Genomic DNA, 16,107 nt, shown 5'->3' on the forward strand with positions numbered 1-16,107 from the left:
ACTGGGTGAGAAATTGGATTGCATTTAACCTGTGCCTTGTGTGTACCAGAAAATTCCTTTGACATTTAAAAAGGGAGTTTTTTCTGCTTTTCTGTTGATAAAGACTTTTGGTTTTCTTTCTATCATGTGGTGTGTGTCTTTCTGGACTAATTACCCTGTAATTATGGGAGGTTGGGACACGCCGGCAGAACAATATGTGTCTTATACTCTGGAGCATCTTATACTCCAAAAATACGGTAAGTAGCATTTGCAAAGAACTAATGTAAAAACACAACATTGGAATTGAATCTGTGTTGTCTAGTATTAGATTACTATAAAACTAGCAATTATAGAAATAGAGTAAAAAAGGGCAATTGCACAGATAATATTTTAGTGGTGAATATATACAATTCCTGCTATTTATTATTCTGACTTTTATGCCTGTATAAGGCTATAATAAAATATAATATGCCCATGTGGCAGAGCAGTGGTTCCAACCTTTCCAGCTTCACGGACCAGCAGTAGCAGTGGTGGCAGGTGAAGAGGGTATGTTTCACATCCATAACCTAGTTCCTGTGCATGCCCATATAAAACTTTCAATGTTTGCCCACTGTTTGTGTAGCCCAGTTCCCAATGGGCCATAGACCAATACTAGTCTACAGCCCGGGGATTGGGGACCCCTGTGAAAGAGGAACATAAAAATTAAACTTGTACTTTTAATTACCTAGTGAGACAATTTCCATCTAAAGAGGGTTTAAAGGTGGAAGTGAGGAATATGTTAAAGCAAAATAAAGACACACACAAGAGCACATTTTTGCATACACATGCTACATTACAAAGTGTTGATGAACCAGTGACAGTATTTTATCCAGAAAACACTGATTTCAAACATGTGAATGAAATGAAATTGAACATCAGTAGTGATCCACATTAAGAATTACTTGAACTGAAAGTACATACTGTGAATGCAGAAATACATTCTGTGTAATATCCACTTTCATATTTCTTTACACAGTTGAAAAGACCATGCACTATGAAACGTTTATAACAGTTTCATGAAGCCTACTATAAAATACATTATTGCATACATATTTGGAGATGTCATAGATTATCTTTTTAATTGTTCAGTTATAGATTCAAACTTATTTACAGTAGCACTATCCTACTGAGGGAAACATTTGTATTGATGCAAAGACAGTATATGAAATACCTGCTCCACAAAAAAAAATCAACTTAATACTATGAAGATGGGAAGATGTTAAAGAAAAAAGACATGGAAACAAATAGAACCATTTTCTTGTTATGCTGAAAGCTTCTTTCTTGGAAAATATTTCAGATTTCTCAAAAGTTTATCTCTTATTTTCAAGCAACATCATTTACTTTTTAAATGACATAGAATATGCTACAAGATTTCTTGATGGAGAAGATAATACCTGAGGAATCTAACTCAAGCATCTAATTCAAGAAGAGGGGCTTACATTATGTATATATAATTATGAATACTTTGCTTGAGTAAGTTTCTTACTGAAATCTTTAATCTATCTATTTCAATATTTTATTAATATTGACAATTACAAACGAAATAATGAAACCTGTTCTTCAGAAATTCTTGCTATATTACATGGATTTAAAATTAACATTTTACCTACTACATCCTGGCAGTGGAATACAATAGAAGCAGTAAAAAAAATTAATGCTCAAAGAGTACAGTAGGAAAATGGGAGAAGCTTATTATTCTAAATAAATGTTTTAATACTAGCATTAAATAGCTAAAGAAAAAAACAAGACAAACATTTATCCAGTACATCCACATCAACAGTATTTATAGGGAAATTCTTTCAAAAGGAATGCCATATTCTATTGAAAGAGGAAACCAAAGAATCTAATGCATGAAAAATCTGATAACAAATAAATATTAATTAAAATAATCTCCCAGTCTGCTACATCATAACTATACACTTGACAAAAAGGTAACACAAAAATAGATTTACCACCCAACGTTTCTCTATTCTTTTAGGCAATTTTATTGACAGCTGCTAGATTGAAACCATAAAAAAGCTAATTTCACCATCCAAGCACAAAATCTATACATTTTCATTACAGCGAAGAGGGGGGAAATCTTGAATTAATATGCATAAGCAAAACTCTAGAAAAAAGTGATGGTGAACCTTTTTTTGTTTGTGTGCCAAAAGGGGGACGTGTGGGTGGGGGCATGAGCATGCCCCCATGCCACCCCTTTTGGCACACAAACCAAACCAAAATGCAGAACAGGGAGGCTGCATTCCCTGCTGAGATCCACATGCATCTGTGCATGACACCTCCCCCCAGTCCCAGCACATGATGCTATACCTGTTTTTTGCTCCCCCAAGCTTTAGAGCCTTTCTAGGAGCTGAGGAGGGCAAAAATGGCCTTCCTCATTCCCACCTCACCCCAGAGGCCAGAAATGGGCCATTTGCCAAATTGAGAAATGGGCCATTTCTGGCCTCCAGAGGGCCTCTGGTGGAGAGAAGGCCATTTTCACCATCCACGGGCTCCTAGAAAGGCTCTGAAACTTTGGGAGAGCAGCCCCCTCCAGAGGCTGTTTCATAACTCCTAGTGGACCCAGAAGGTCCAAAAATCAGCACGTGCATGCGTGCTGGACCTGAGCTTGCGTGCTCACCAATATGGTTCCGAATGCCACTTGTGGTACACGTGGCATAGGTTCACCATCACGGCTCTAGAACCTCTCCACTGAAACATCACTACCTTTAGCAAACAATAGATACCAGCTTTTCTAACTTTAGTAATTATAAATGTCTTCTAAATTAAAGTCAGCTAGCACAGAAATTGGGAAAATAAAGGCTGCCTATCCAGTTTCAATTATGATCTTTCCAATTCACATCTCATTTAGCATTTTAGGCTACATTAAACTGGAAAAAATAAATTCAATTAGATCACAACAGTGTCCTCACCAGGAGGGACATTAAAAAGAAAGCATGAAATATACATGCAGCACTGTTCTGGTCCTGATATGTACCAATAACATAAGCTTAGGGAAGTTGCAACCTCTAAGACATTATGTGCAAATCAGTACCAGCTTTCAAGTACCAAGAGATCAGGTTACTCAAGCTTAAGAGAGTGTTTGAACTACTACTTTCATTTATCAGAAGTCTTTTCAAAAGGACCTTATTAATAATCAAACATTTCCTTCTACTAGCACTTATGCTGCTTTTACAAGAGTTTATTTCCATGTAGTAAAGGGATGATGTAGACCGAAATGTCATCTCCCGAGCCCAGCCGGTCATTGGATATCCTCCAGCCTCTGTCCTTCAGCACTCCCCTAGCTCGCATTACCAAATCCTGAGCTGCTAGTGTGTACCTGTAGGCAAAGAAGGAAAATCCAATATTGAAAGCTGCTGTTAAAAGGGATCTGTATTGTTTGCTAGATGGACCATATTAATCACCATAAATTAATTAATTAGACCTTCAGTGGCCTGTACTGCAGGCCATTGAAGCTGACTGTAGATCTGTAGGTCAGCGGTTCAAATCGCACCACCTGCTAAAGGTTGACTCAGACTTCCATCCTTCTGAAGTGGGTAAAATGAGGAACCGGATTGTGGGGGCAATATGCTGGCTCTGTTAAAAAATGCTATTGCTAACATGTTGTAAGCCGCCCTGAGTCTGAGAAGGGCGGCATAAAAATCAAATAAATAAATAAATTTGCTTTATCAACATTCAGATTTCGCTACCTTACTCATAGTCTTCAGCCAGGACCAAATGTTCTGACTATTTTCAAAAAAGTTATAAGTTAACTTTTAACAGATCAGATCATAGTTTGCATGCTATTTCCAATGTGGAAGGAAAAAGTGTTCCCATATAAAACATTGCAAAGCTATTACACTTGGGATCTTGAGCAAGGTAGGATAAGTCTGATTAGGCACTAGGAAACTTAATTATGATTACATGAGGCAAAACTGCAAACCAGAAGTTCCAAGATTAAACTAGAGAAGATACTGAGATAACTGTTATTACGTTTCCTGCTAGCGGTATGTTAGAAAACTCCAAACTAAAGTAGGGGTTAAATGCTACATTTTCCATTTTGAGAAATATTTCCCTTAGTGGCTGTTAGAAGTTATGCAACTGAAACTACAAATCTTGTAGTACCACAGCAGTTGTTCGTCCTTATGAACAACCACAGAGGCTCTGCAACATTTGTCCTGCACAATGGAGCTTCTGGGGGGCAGATTGGAAGCTCCATTTCGGCTTGGAGGCCCAAACAGAGCGTTGAAGGGATGCACATGGCTGAGGGAACTGCTTGCTAGATCTTCACAAGGTAGGTTCCCAGAGTGGCAGGCTGGGGAGGGAAACAATTGTGGGGAGCATGAGGTATTTCAGTAGATTAGGGAGGCCTTGGGTGGTCTTAGGCAAGTGGCCTGTTCCATCACTAGGCCCCCCATGGTAGGGTTCTGTGCCATTTTGGAACCTGATAAATTATCAACGCTCATTATATATCTACATAACAGGCATGGTAGAGGGGATTCAGCCAAGATTGGAGACCATGGATCTAGTGGAGTTAGTGGAGCAGCTCAGCTGGCTACTCCGGAGGACTTCCCTGTTCAGAGTTTGTGGCTGGATGTTAGGCCTAAGGAGAGTGGAGCCCCACTGCTTCCACTATGTTTGGACCAGGCTATGGTGGAAACTGACCAGGTCATGCTCCCGAGGTCAGGGGCTGTGTGTGAGTGGTGGCTGAGGTCTCCGTAGTAGGGGGTTATGAGGCACCCCCACGTGATCCACCAACATTCACAACCTCCAGAAAAGTGACCCTCCAGGAGCCACTTCACTCAGTGGAGAAAGAGACACATCTCAGTGGAGAAAAAGACACATCTCACATCTCTGCTCCATAGAGAACAGGTGTGGAGCTTCAACAGAACCATGGTACCCACCTCACAGCAGCAGGCATGACAGATTCTCTGGAGGAAGGACCAAGCCCATGGTATGACAGGGGGAGCCCCACAGACGGGACACACACATGCTGGCTAAGACCAAGGTCACTGTTCCCTCTAGCAGGCACGTGGGTGCGCTCGCAAAAACCAAATGCCACACAGGGTTTTCAACCTCTGCGTGGTGGAGCCAGCACCTTTTCTCCCTGGTCAACAGCTGGTCTGCCCCTCCCAAGCTGTCGGCCGGGGAGAAACCCCTGTGGGCTCTGAGCCCCGTCCAACTTCTCTGGATGTCTGGGGACCACCCTGCCCACCCCACACACCTGGTGGACACCAGATAGGGGAAGGGTGGCCCTAAGCAAGACAGGAGCAATCCCCACCTCTTCCCTAAGGGCTGCCTCAGGGCGAACTTCTGCGCACCGCCATGTGCCTGGGGGGGATACTGAGCGCTCTGCCGTGAGCTTTAAAGAGAAAGGCGGAGGGAGGGCGAGGCAAGAGCTCTGGTTTGGGCAGCACCACAGAAGTGTGTGTGTGTATGTGTTGTATCCTGTGAGGAAAAAGGGGCAGTCGTTCCCGTTGCTTGGGTGATGGCGCTGCCCAAACTGGGTGACGGCGCTGCCCAAACTGGAGCTCTTGTCTCGCCCTCCCTCCGCCTTTCTCTTTAAAGCTCACGCTCAGCCTCCCCCTCGAGGCACATGGCCCCTCCCCGAAAAAATGACTCTTTGCCTGCTGGGAAGGCGGACCCCCTACTGGAAGAGAGCCTGCCTCTTTGCTGGGAGCGCTTTGGGAATGCCCGCCCCGCCCTTCTTGCAGCCCCTTCACTGGGAGCGTTTTTGTCCTGGGCTGTCAGCGAAGGGGCTGTGAGAACGCTTTCTCCGAGCACTTTCGGAATGCCTCCCCTGCCTCTCCTGCAGCCCCTTCGCTGACAGCCCTGGACAAAAGCGCTCCCAGTGAAGGGGCTGCGACAGGGGTGGGGCGGGTGTTCCCAAAGCGCTCGGACAAAACCCTCTCACAGCCCCTTCGTTGGGAGCGCTTTTGCCAAGCCAGCCCTTTCGCAGCTGCCCCTCTGCTCCAAAGGGTGGGGCTATCACGTCCCGGCGGATTCCATCCCTCTTGCCAGGACAAGAGGATAGTGGCGGCGGCGGTTTCCCTTTCAGAAGCAGCTGCACCGCCAGGAATGTCACATCCACCACCCCCTGCCGCCTCCAAACAAAGATAGGAATGCCAGGAGTAATGGGGAAAAGGGATGAGTTTTGGGCTTGCACGCATTATTCGCTTTTCCATTGATTTCTATGAGAAACATTGTTTCATCTTACGAATTTTCATCTTACGAACCTTGTCCCGGAATCAATTAAGTTCGTAAGATGAGGTATTACTGTACTTTGGTTGTAGGATTACTCACAATCAGTTTTTACATGAAACCACAAACATAGTTGGTCACTGCAACCTAAGTTTTCTCACACCTTAACCACTGAAACCCAGTTCCCATTCATAAAAACTAAATCTAGAATATTCTGCCCTCTAATTGGTGTCTTAACCAGCGGTGCCAGAGCTGCTCCTGTAAGGGCCTCTACTATATTCTTATTTTTGCATGTAAGGGCACTAGGGACATTCCCGTTAATATCAGGCATGTTGAAATCACCCATAATCACAATATCTCCCTTTACTGCCATTTGGGTAATTTCATCCACCATCTTGTTGTCATAATCCTCAGATTGCCCTGGAGGCCTATAGATCACCCCAAATCTAATGACAGAACCCTCTTTAGTTTGCATGCAAACCCAGAGAGTCTCTAGCTCTTTACATATATTTTGAATTAGTATTGCTTTTAGACATTCCTTAACATAAATAGCTACTCCACCTCCTTCCTATACAATGTATATCCTGGTATGGATATTTCCCATTCATTGAAGGCCTTAAATCGTGTCTCAGTTATAGCAACCAGATCCTAATTATCTCTAGATATTATGGCCATTAACCCACAGAGCTTGTTGCTCAAGCTTTGAGCATTTGTGCTTGAAGAACATTATTATCATTATTTGTTTGCCCCTTATCCTCTGCAATACAAGTTGTTTTATCCTCCTGATTACAAACCAGTAACACCTCTAAGAATTGTTGTTGTTGTTGTTGTTGTTGTTGTTGTTGTTATTATTATTATTATTATTATTATTATTATTATTATTACCTTAGAAACATAGAAGACTCATGACTTCCGGTTTGGAGGAGATCGCGGCGGGACGTTTCTGGCAGGGCTCTGCCAGGCGATCCCTTCTACCCCCTCTGAAGGTCGCATTTGCGATCGGATCGGGCCCGGATGGCCCGATCCATGAACAGGGGGCTCTCCTCTGCCCGAGGACCCATCGCCAGGACTCCGGAGGCAGCGGTTCGCCCCGCAGCTTCGGAGACGGGAGAACCGCTCCTCTTTGCTTAAGAGGACCGGCCAGCGCTTTCTCCCCTCACCCAGCGGGAAGAAGAAAAAATCCAAGAAGTGAAAGTACAAAATATTTTGATTGAAAAAGAATACAGCAGAGAAAGGACCTAAGGTAAAAAATTTCCATTGTGTTTCGTGTTTAAAAGCAGAAGATCGTGAAAGCTTTAAGTAAAAGTCTTTTTTTCTTCAGGGCGAAAGTGAAAGCTTTTCCCTGTTTGAACTCATCCGCAAACAACAGCCGGATCTAATTTTTTCACTTTTACTTTTTCATTTTGAACGTGAACTTTGGAACCTACAAAATAATTTCTTGACTTTATGGTTTAATAAAATAGCTTAAATTTGACATGACTATTTAGAAAATTCTAACTCCTAAAGGAAATTACTAGTGATGATTAGAATTTGGTTTTGATAGACTGTTAAAATCATAATGTTCTGGGTTTAAATTTTGAAAGCGGAGGAACACAGTCTTGCTGCCTTTTTTCCTTTCTTGTTGCTCTTTTTTACAACATGAAATAATTCAATAACTATGAAATAAATGGAATTTAGAAGAGATTGAAATCTTTTTTTTCTTGGATTACCTACTATTGGATTAACCTATTTGGATTACTTGCTGAGCCTTTTTGGATTATCTGATGACTCCTTTTGGATTATTTGTTGAGAATTTTTCTTTAACATCTGCCCTGCTGCACGGAACTTAACTTGACTCCATCTTGGGATTTGTCTCTTTGTTCCTGCCTTGAACTTGGAAAATAAACTGCCTTCATTTTGAATATAAGAAAGCTTTTGATTTGTCTTTTCCTTTGAACTTGGAACTGAAATCAAATACAACTCTATCCTCTGAGACTTGGATTTCCATCTTTACTCTCTAGCAAAATTACAGGATCTATAAGAAGAATATAAGTATATAATACTGTTATTGTGTCTTTTGAATAACCATTTTTCTTTTCCTGACTTTCCTTTGACTTTCTTTTTTTCTCTATTCCTTGTGCATTGTTATTATTAAAAGAAGTTTAGCTTGAACTATATGCATTGTTAACAAGCCTTGGGTTCCTGCTCTATTCTAATTAGTTGAATTAAAACAGTACCTCCTTTTTTTTTTTTTCCTTTTCTTCCCTTTCCCCTTTGAATAATTCCTTTTACCTTTTCTTAATAACTTTTACTTTTTTCCTCTCTCCCTCTCTTTCCCTCTTCTCAAACTTTTCCCTCCTATGTTTTTCTTTCTGTTTTCTATATATAGCTGATATTTTTTTTCCTTCTTTTATTTTTGGCCTTCCCATCACACTACTTATTTTTAACTTTTACTTCTTTCTTATTCGCAAAACTTAACACTTGTTTTTTCTTTCTGTGGCATTGAATATTTTAATTTAAAAAATAATAATAATAATAATAATATTTTTTGAATTCTGTTATTAATTGAATTGGTACTGAATTGGTATAGTTATATTATAAGGGAATTTTTTTTAAAACAAAATACATTGAACAGATTTGGAATTTATAGCAATTCTTTTCTTTTTTACTACATATAAATTGAAACTAATCTAAATTTGAAATAGTGGATTCTAATTTGACAATGTCCAGTACCTCAACCATTGTTAAAACAGGAAAAAAACAAACGACACCAACTACTCTTTCTCCACAAGTGTCACCGCATTCTTCTCCCTCGCACCAGGTGTTAACCATGTCCACCAAAGATAAAGACAAAGACAAAATAATGCAGTCTAATTTTGCAACTTTACATGAGACTTTAAATACCTTGAAGGACTTTATGTTTAAATCACAAGAAGACGCCACTCAACAAAGAGAGGCCATAAAAGAGGATGCAACACAACAAAGAGAAGCCATAAAAGCCGACTTGGCAGAATTCAAAGTGGAGATGGCCCAATTGAAAGCCGACATGGGTGAGATGAAAGACCAGATAAAGCAGATTCAACAAACACTTCAAGAAAGTGATGAACGAGTCAAAAAAGTTGAAGAGCAATCTGACAAAAATGAGAAAAGAATGGACTACCTCGAAGGGAGAGCTGATGAAAGATACAGAAGATATGATGAATCAATCATTCAGCTGGAGATGCAACGAGCTTCGTACGGACTTCGATTTCAGAATATAAAAGAGGAAAAAGATGAAGATTTAAAAATGACTATGGCGGAAACTATTGGAGGTATACTCCAAGAGGACCCCACAGCTTTACTGAAAGAAATCGATGAAGTATACAGAATCTCGAATAGCTATATCCGTCGACACAACCTCCCAAGAGAGATACACATTAAGTTTACAAGAAAAGCGTTGCGAGATGAGATACTCCACTATTCAAGAAACTCCCAGCCTCAACATCACGGAGTAGACATAAAGATATTAAAACAAGTTCCAAGAAGCGTCAGAGAAAGCAGAAGAGACTATCACTTTTTAACTAAAATTTTGATCAAAGAAAACATCACTTACCGTTGGCTTATTCCACAAGGACTTTCTCTGACATGGCGTTCTACAAGGTACAAACTGGAAAACGTAGAACAAGCTATGTACTTTTTTGAAAAGCGTGGCATCAGCCACTTTGATCACACAAGTAAGCAACAAGTGGTCCAATTACAACCAGCTCAACAGCAACCAGGGGAAGAATTACCAACTCAGCAAGAAGAAGATCTGGGGGCTACTGCTCAAGTAATAGAGCAGGACCAAGGTGCTAGAAGAGTTCAACCTCAGCGAGAAACCAAAAAACCCACTAAATGACAACAAATAAAGATTTAAAAATCTTTTCCGTAAATGTCAATGGACTTAATGAACCAAGAAAAAGGAAACAAATCTTTTCTAAAATTAGAAATCAAAATGCTCAGATTGCAATATTACAAGAAGTTCATATTAAAAAAAATAACCAAAAATTACTGTTGAATCCCAAAATTGGAAAAATGTACGCTGCATTAGCAGACCAAAAAAAAAGAGGTGTAGTGATGTATGTTAAGAATTCTATAAATTCCAAACAAATATATAAGGATAAAGAGGGTAGGATATTGATTGTACAAGTTGATATTGAACCTAGACCTCTAGTGGTTGTTTCTATCTATGCCCCCAATGAAGACCAAATGACATTTTATAAAAATTTACATCAAATAATAATAGATCTAGCTATTGATAATGTACTGATAATAGGTGACTTCAATGCTATTGCGAATAGACAATTAGACCATTCAGGAGGGGGAGGTAATAAAAAAAGGGAAAAAGGTAAAAAAACAAGAAGGAATTTGCTACCTAGTACTTTCCAAAAACTGAAAGCGGAATTATTACTAAGTGACATTTGGAGGGAAAGACACCCTTATAAAAGACAATATACCTTCTACTCCAACCCTCATAAAATTTGGACGAGAATTGACATGTTATGGGCACCAAAAACGGTTGCAGAACAAATAAGAGAGATTGAGATAGATGTAAATACATGGGCTGATCACAACCCAATAGTGGTCTCTATGACGATGAATAATAAACAGAACAACTGGCGGATGAATAGATATATATTAAATGATAAGAAATACAAGGATTGGATTGAAAAGGAACTAAAAATATTTTTTGAAATTAATAAAACCTCAGACACTACTCCACAGAATTTATGGGACACAGTTAAAGCGTATATAAGAGGCTTAACAATATCTTATACAGCAAAATATAACAAGGAAAAGAAATTAGAATATCTACAATTAATAAATGAATTAAAACAATTAGTATCCTTATTGCAGCAACACACTAAGAACAGAGATTTAAAGACAGAAATAAATGTAATTAAACATAAAATTAGAGTTATAGAACAAAACCAATTAACTGAAAAGATCAAAAGAGCAAAGCAACAATATTTTGAATACGCAAATAAACCTGGCAGATGGCTAGCATATAAACTTAGAAAACAGAGCCAATCAAAATTAATCCAAAAACTAGAAGATAAGGATGGTATAATAAAATATGATACAGAAGGTAAGGCAGACATTGTGTATAATTTTTATAAAGAACTATACGCTAAAGATCATGTTACCGAAGATGAAGTTTTTGACTATTTAAAAGCTTCAAAATTACCACAAATAACAGAAGACCAACAGGCCACCATGGATGGACCAATAACAATGGAAGAACTCCTAACAACAATTAAAAAACAAAAAAGCAACAAGGCCACAGGCCCAGATGCCATACCCGCAGAATGGTATAAGATAGAAAATGAAACAATAAGAAACCACATGTTAGAAACCTTCAATTTATGTAGACTTGAGGGTAAAATTCCCAAATCTTGGTCAGAATCACTGACAACTTTAATACATAAACAGGGCACAGATCCAGAAAAAATTAAAAACTATAGGCCTATATCATTATTAAATGTAGACTATAAGATATTTATTGCCATTTATGCAGAGAGACTCAAAAGAGTTATAAATGGAATAATACACCAAGACCAAAATGGGTTTCTACCAGGGAGACAAATTAAAAATAATCTTAGAACCGTAATAAATACACTAGAGTATTATGAACAACACTCAGACAAGATGGCATCTTTAATGTTTCTAGATGCCCAAAAGGCCTTTGACAACGTTAATTGGATATTCATAAAAATGCAATTAAATAAAATGAGATTTGGCCCAAAATTTGTTAACCTAATAGATACTATATACTCAAAACAAACAACGAACATAATATTGAACAATAATCAATTACCAACACTTGATATAAATAAGGGTGTTCGTCAAGGTTGCCCTATATCACCATTGTTATTTATCATGACTCTTGAAACCTTATTAATTAAAATAAGAGCTGACCCTAAAATAAAAGGTTTAACCGTAGGAGAAGAAACTTATAAAGTCCAGGCCTTTGCAGATGATTTAATGTTCATAATCGAAGAACCGACAACAACAGTTCCTACTTTATTGCAAGCTATTGAAAGGTAGCAGGTTTAAAGATAAATAAAAGTAAAACACATTTTTTGACTAAAAATATGAATAAAACACAAGAAACTAAATTAGAAAGTATCTCTGGAATAAAGACTGTAAAAAAAGTAAAATACTTAGGAATAAACTTAACAGCGAAAACAATAACATTAAAAAATGACAATTATATAAAATTATTAGCAGAAATTAAAAAAGACTTAGCAATGTGGAATAATCTGAAAATATCTTTTTTAGGAAGAATTGCAACAATTAAGATGAATATTCTACCCAAGGTTTTATCTCTTTTCCAGGTAATACCAATAAATCCAGGGGGAATCTTTTTAAAAACTTTAACAAACCTAGTTAAAAAATTCATATGGCAAGGGAAAAAAGCAAGGATAAAAATCAATTGCTTAGAAGATATTAAAGAAAGAGGAGGATTTGGCCTTCCAAATTGGAAACTATATTATCAGGCTGCCGCATTAACATGGCTTAGAGAGTGGATAATCCTAGATAACAAAAGAATACTTAACTTAGAAGGACACGATTTAATGCTTGGATGGCACGCATTTTTATGGTATGATAAAGATAAAAACCATTCAAATTTTAAAAGGCACACATTAAGGAAATATCTACTAGAAGTCTGGAAAGACATAAAGAAAAATCACTTTTTAAATATCCCAGAATGGCTAGCTCCTTTAGAAGCAATAACGCATCCAAAGTCCATAAAGGACAAGAAAATAACGTATAGATATAAAGAATTACTAAATGATCAGATGAGGCTTAAATCTAGAATTGAACTACAAGAAGAAGGGATAATAATAGACTGGTGGCACTATGCCCAGATCCGATCTAGATACCAGAAGGATAAAACTCTCTACATTTTTAATAAAAGTAAGAATCCTTTAAGTACTTTAATTACCACCAATTCAATAAAAATGATAGGGAAAATGTATAAACTACTCATTGCTCATAAAAATATAGAGCTGACTTTAAAAGATACTATGATAAGATGGTGTAGAAATATCGGCAAGGAAATAGACATAGATACATGGGAGAAAGTGTGGATTAATAACTGGAAAATGACTAAATCAGTTTCATTAAAAGAAAATCAAATTAAAATGTTCTATAGATGGCACCTCCCACCAAATAGGATAGCAAAAATGTTTCCCAAAACATCTCCAATATGCTGGAAATGTAAGAAGGATATAGGAACCTATTACCATCAATGGTGGACATGTGGTAAAGCTAAAATATATTGGAAGATGATTGAGAAAATATTAAAAGAAATAATAAAGCAAGATATAGATAATACCCCGGAATTTTACTTACTAGGTGTTACAAATCAGACCTACAAGAAAGAAATTCTTTATTTAATTATACATATATTAACCGCGGCTAGAATAATATATGCGCAAAATTGGAAAGGGGAGGAAATCCCCAAGGAAGAAGAGGTTATAGCTAAAATATTAGATTGCGCTGAAATGGACATGATGACAAGAAGATTAAACGATCAAGAAGATACTAAATTTTATGAAACATGGAACAATGTTTATAAATGGATAGATAAGAAAAAATAAGACATATATATTTATTTCTAGTTAATTTTCTGCATTTGCTTTTACCTAGGTGATAACAATATTAATACTAGTTCAAATGTATTTTTTGACGGTTATGACATAGTAGTGCATGCATAAGTATAAGTAACATATTAAGATTTGTGATGTATAATAGTTGAAATTAGTTTAAATGTTTGGTTTGATGGTTTGATATTATTTTATCATAGTAATTAGGATTACTTTAAAGGTATTTTTTCACGATTATGCTATACTAATCTTATCTAACATTTATATTGTATTCAAGATTTGTAAAACTTTAACTCAAATTTACTAAATTTTTTTTTTTAATAGTTAACATATATTTAACTATGTATTCTTTTTCTATATTTGAATGTATACTTTCAAAAGAAGCGGGGGAAATACACCCCCACTTTATGTTTATTGTTTGTATGTACCTGTTTGTTTTATGAAAATTAATAAAAAATTGGGGAAAAAAAAAAAGAAACATAGAAGACTGACGGCAGAAAAAGACCTCATGATCCATCTAGTCTGCCCTTATACTATTTTCTGTATTTTATCTTAGGATGGATATATGTTTATCCCAGGCATGTTTAAATTCAGTTACTGTGGATTTACCAACCACGTCTGCTGGAAGTTTGTTCCAAGGACCTACTACTTTTTCAGTAAAATAATATTTTCTCACGTTGCTTTTGATCTTTCTCCCAACTAACTTCAGATTGTGTCTCCTTGTTCTTGTGTTCACTTTCCTATTAAAAACACTTCCCTACTGGACCTTATTTAACCCTTTAACATATTTAAATGTTTCGATCACGTCCCTCCTTTTCCTTCTGTCCTCTAGACTATACAGATTGAGTTCATGAAATCTTTCCTGATACGTTTTATGCTTAAGACCTTCCACCATTCTTGTAGCCCGTCTTTGGACCCGTTCAATTTTGTCAATATCTTTTTGTAGATGAGGTCTCCAGAACTGAACACAGTATTCCAAATGTGGTCTCATAATCTTCCTCTTCCTGCTTGTTATACCTCTAGCTATGCAGCCTAGCATTCTACTTGTTTTCCCTACCGCCTGACTGCACTGTTCACCCATTTTGAGACTGTCAGAAATCACTACCCCATTTTGAGACTGTCAGAAATCACTACCCCTAAATCCTTCTCTTCTGAAGTTTTTGCTAACACAGAACTGCCAATACAATACTCAGATTGAGGATTCCTTTTCCCCAAGTGCATTATTTCACATTTGGAAACATTAAACTGCAGTTTCCATTGCTTTGACCATTTATCTAGTAAAGCTAAATCATTTACCATATTATGGACGCTTCCAGGAATATCAACCCTATTGCACACTTTAGAGTCATCGGCAAATAGGCAAACCATCCCTACCAAACCTTCCCCTATGTCACTCACAAACATATTAAACATAATAAACATCTTATTATTTATTAGATTTGTATGCCACCCCTCTCCGCAGACTCGAGGTGGCTCACAGCAGTGATAAAACAGTATACAATGGCAAATCTAATATTAAGTCTAAAATAACAATTTTACATTAAAAACCTAAAAAAACCTTTATATAAAAACATACCAACAAACATTCCATACATAAAACTACATAGGCAAGGGGAGATGTCTCAGTTCCCCCATACCTGATGGCAGAGGTGGGTTTTAAGAAGTTTACAAAAGGCAAGGACAGTGGGGGCAGTCCTAATTTCCGGGGGGAGCTGGTTCCAGCGGGTCAGGGCCGCCACAGAGAAGGCTCTTTCCCTGGGTCCCGCCAGCCGACATTGTTTAGTCGACGGGAACCGGAGAAGGCCAACTCTGTGGGACCTAACTGGCTGCTGGGATTCATGCGGCAGAAGGCGGTCTCGCAGATATTTTGGTCTGGTGCCATGAAGGGCTTTATAGGTCATAATCAACACTTTGAATTGTAACTGGAAACCGATCGGCAACCAATGCAGACTACGGAGTGTTGGTGTAACATGGGCATATCTGAAGTTTCTGAACACTCTTCAAAGGTAGCCCCATGTAGAGAACGTTACAGTAGTCGAGCCTCAAGGTGATGGGGGCATGAGTAACTGTGAGCAGTGACTCTCGGTCCAAGTAGGGCCGCAACTGGTGCACCAGGCGAATCTGGGCAAACGCTCCCCTTGCCACAGTTGAAAGATGTTTCTCTAATGTGAGCTGTGGATCGAGGAGGACGCCCAAGTTGCGGACCCTCTCTGAGGGGGTCAATAATTCCCCCCCAGGGTGATGGACGGACTGATAGAATTGTCCTTGGGAGGCAAAACCCACAGCCATTCCATCTTAT

At 38.2% G+C, this 16,107-nt stretch overlaps 1 protein-coding gene and 1 long non-coding RNA gene across 3 annotated transcripts in view; one reads left to right on the top strand and one right to left on the bottom strand.

Moving 5' to 3' along the window:
- Positions 1 to 16,107, top strand: part of LOC139169451 (uncharacterized) — a 53,794-nt gene that overhangs the window by 10,784 nt on the left and 26,903 nt on the right. The window lies entirely within an intron of this gene.
- Positions 790 to 16,107, bottom strand: part of PPM1H (protein phosphatase, Mg2+/Mn2+ dependent 1H) — a 206,473-nt gene continuing 191,155 nt past the window's right edge. For both annotated transcript variants that reach the window (XM_070755616.1, XM_070755617.1), the window contains one exon: positions 790 to 3,337. In XM_070755616.1, coding sequence (XP_070611717.1) covers positions 3,190 to 3,337 — 148 coding nt within the window. In that variant the 3' untranslated portion in view covers positions 790 to 3,189. The remainder of the gene's footprint in view (positions 3,338 to 16,107) is intronic.

The sequence above is a fragment of the Erythrolamprus reginae genome, chromosome 6 (genome assembly GCF_031021105.1).
Source record: "Erythrolamprus reginae isolate rEryReg1 chromosome 6, rEryReg1.hap1, whole genome shotgun sequence".
NCBI classification, from domain to species: domain Eukaryota; kingdom Metazoa; phylum Chordata; class Lepidosauria; order Squamata; family Dipsadidae; genus Erythrolamprus; species Erythrolamprus reginae.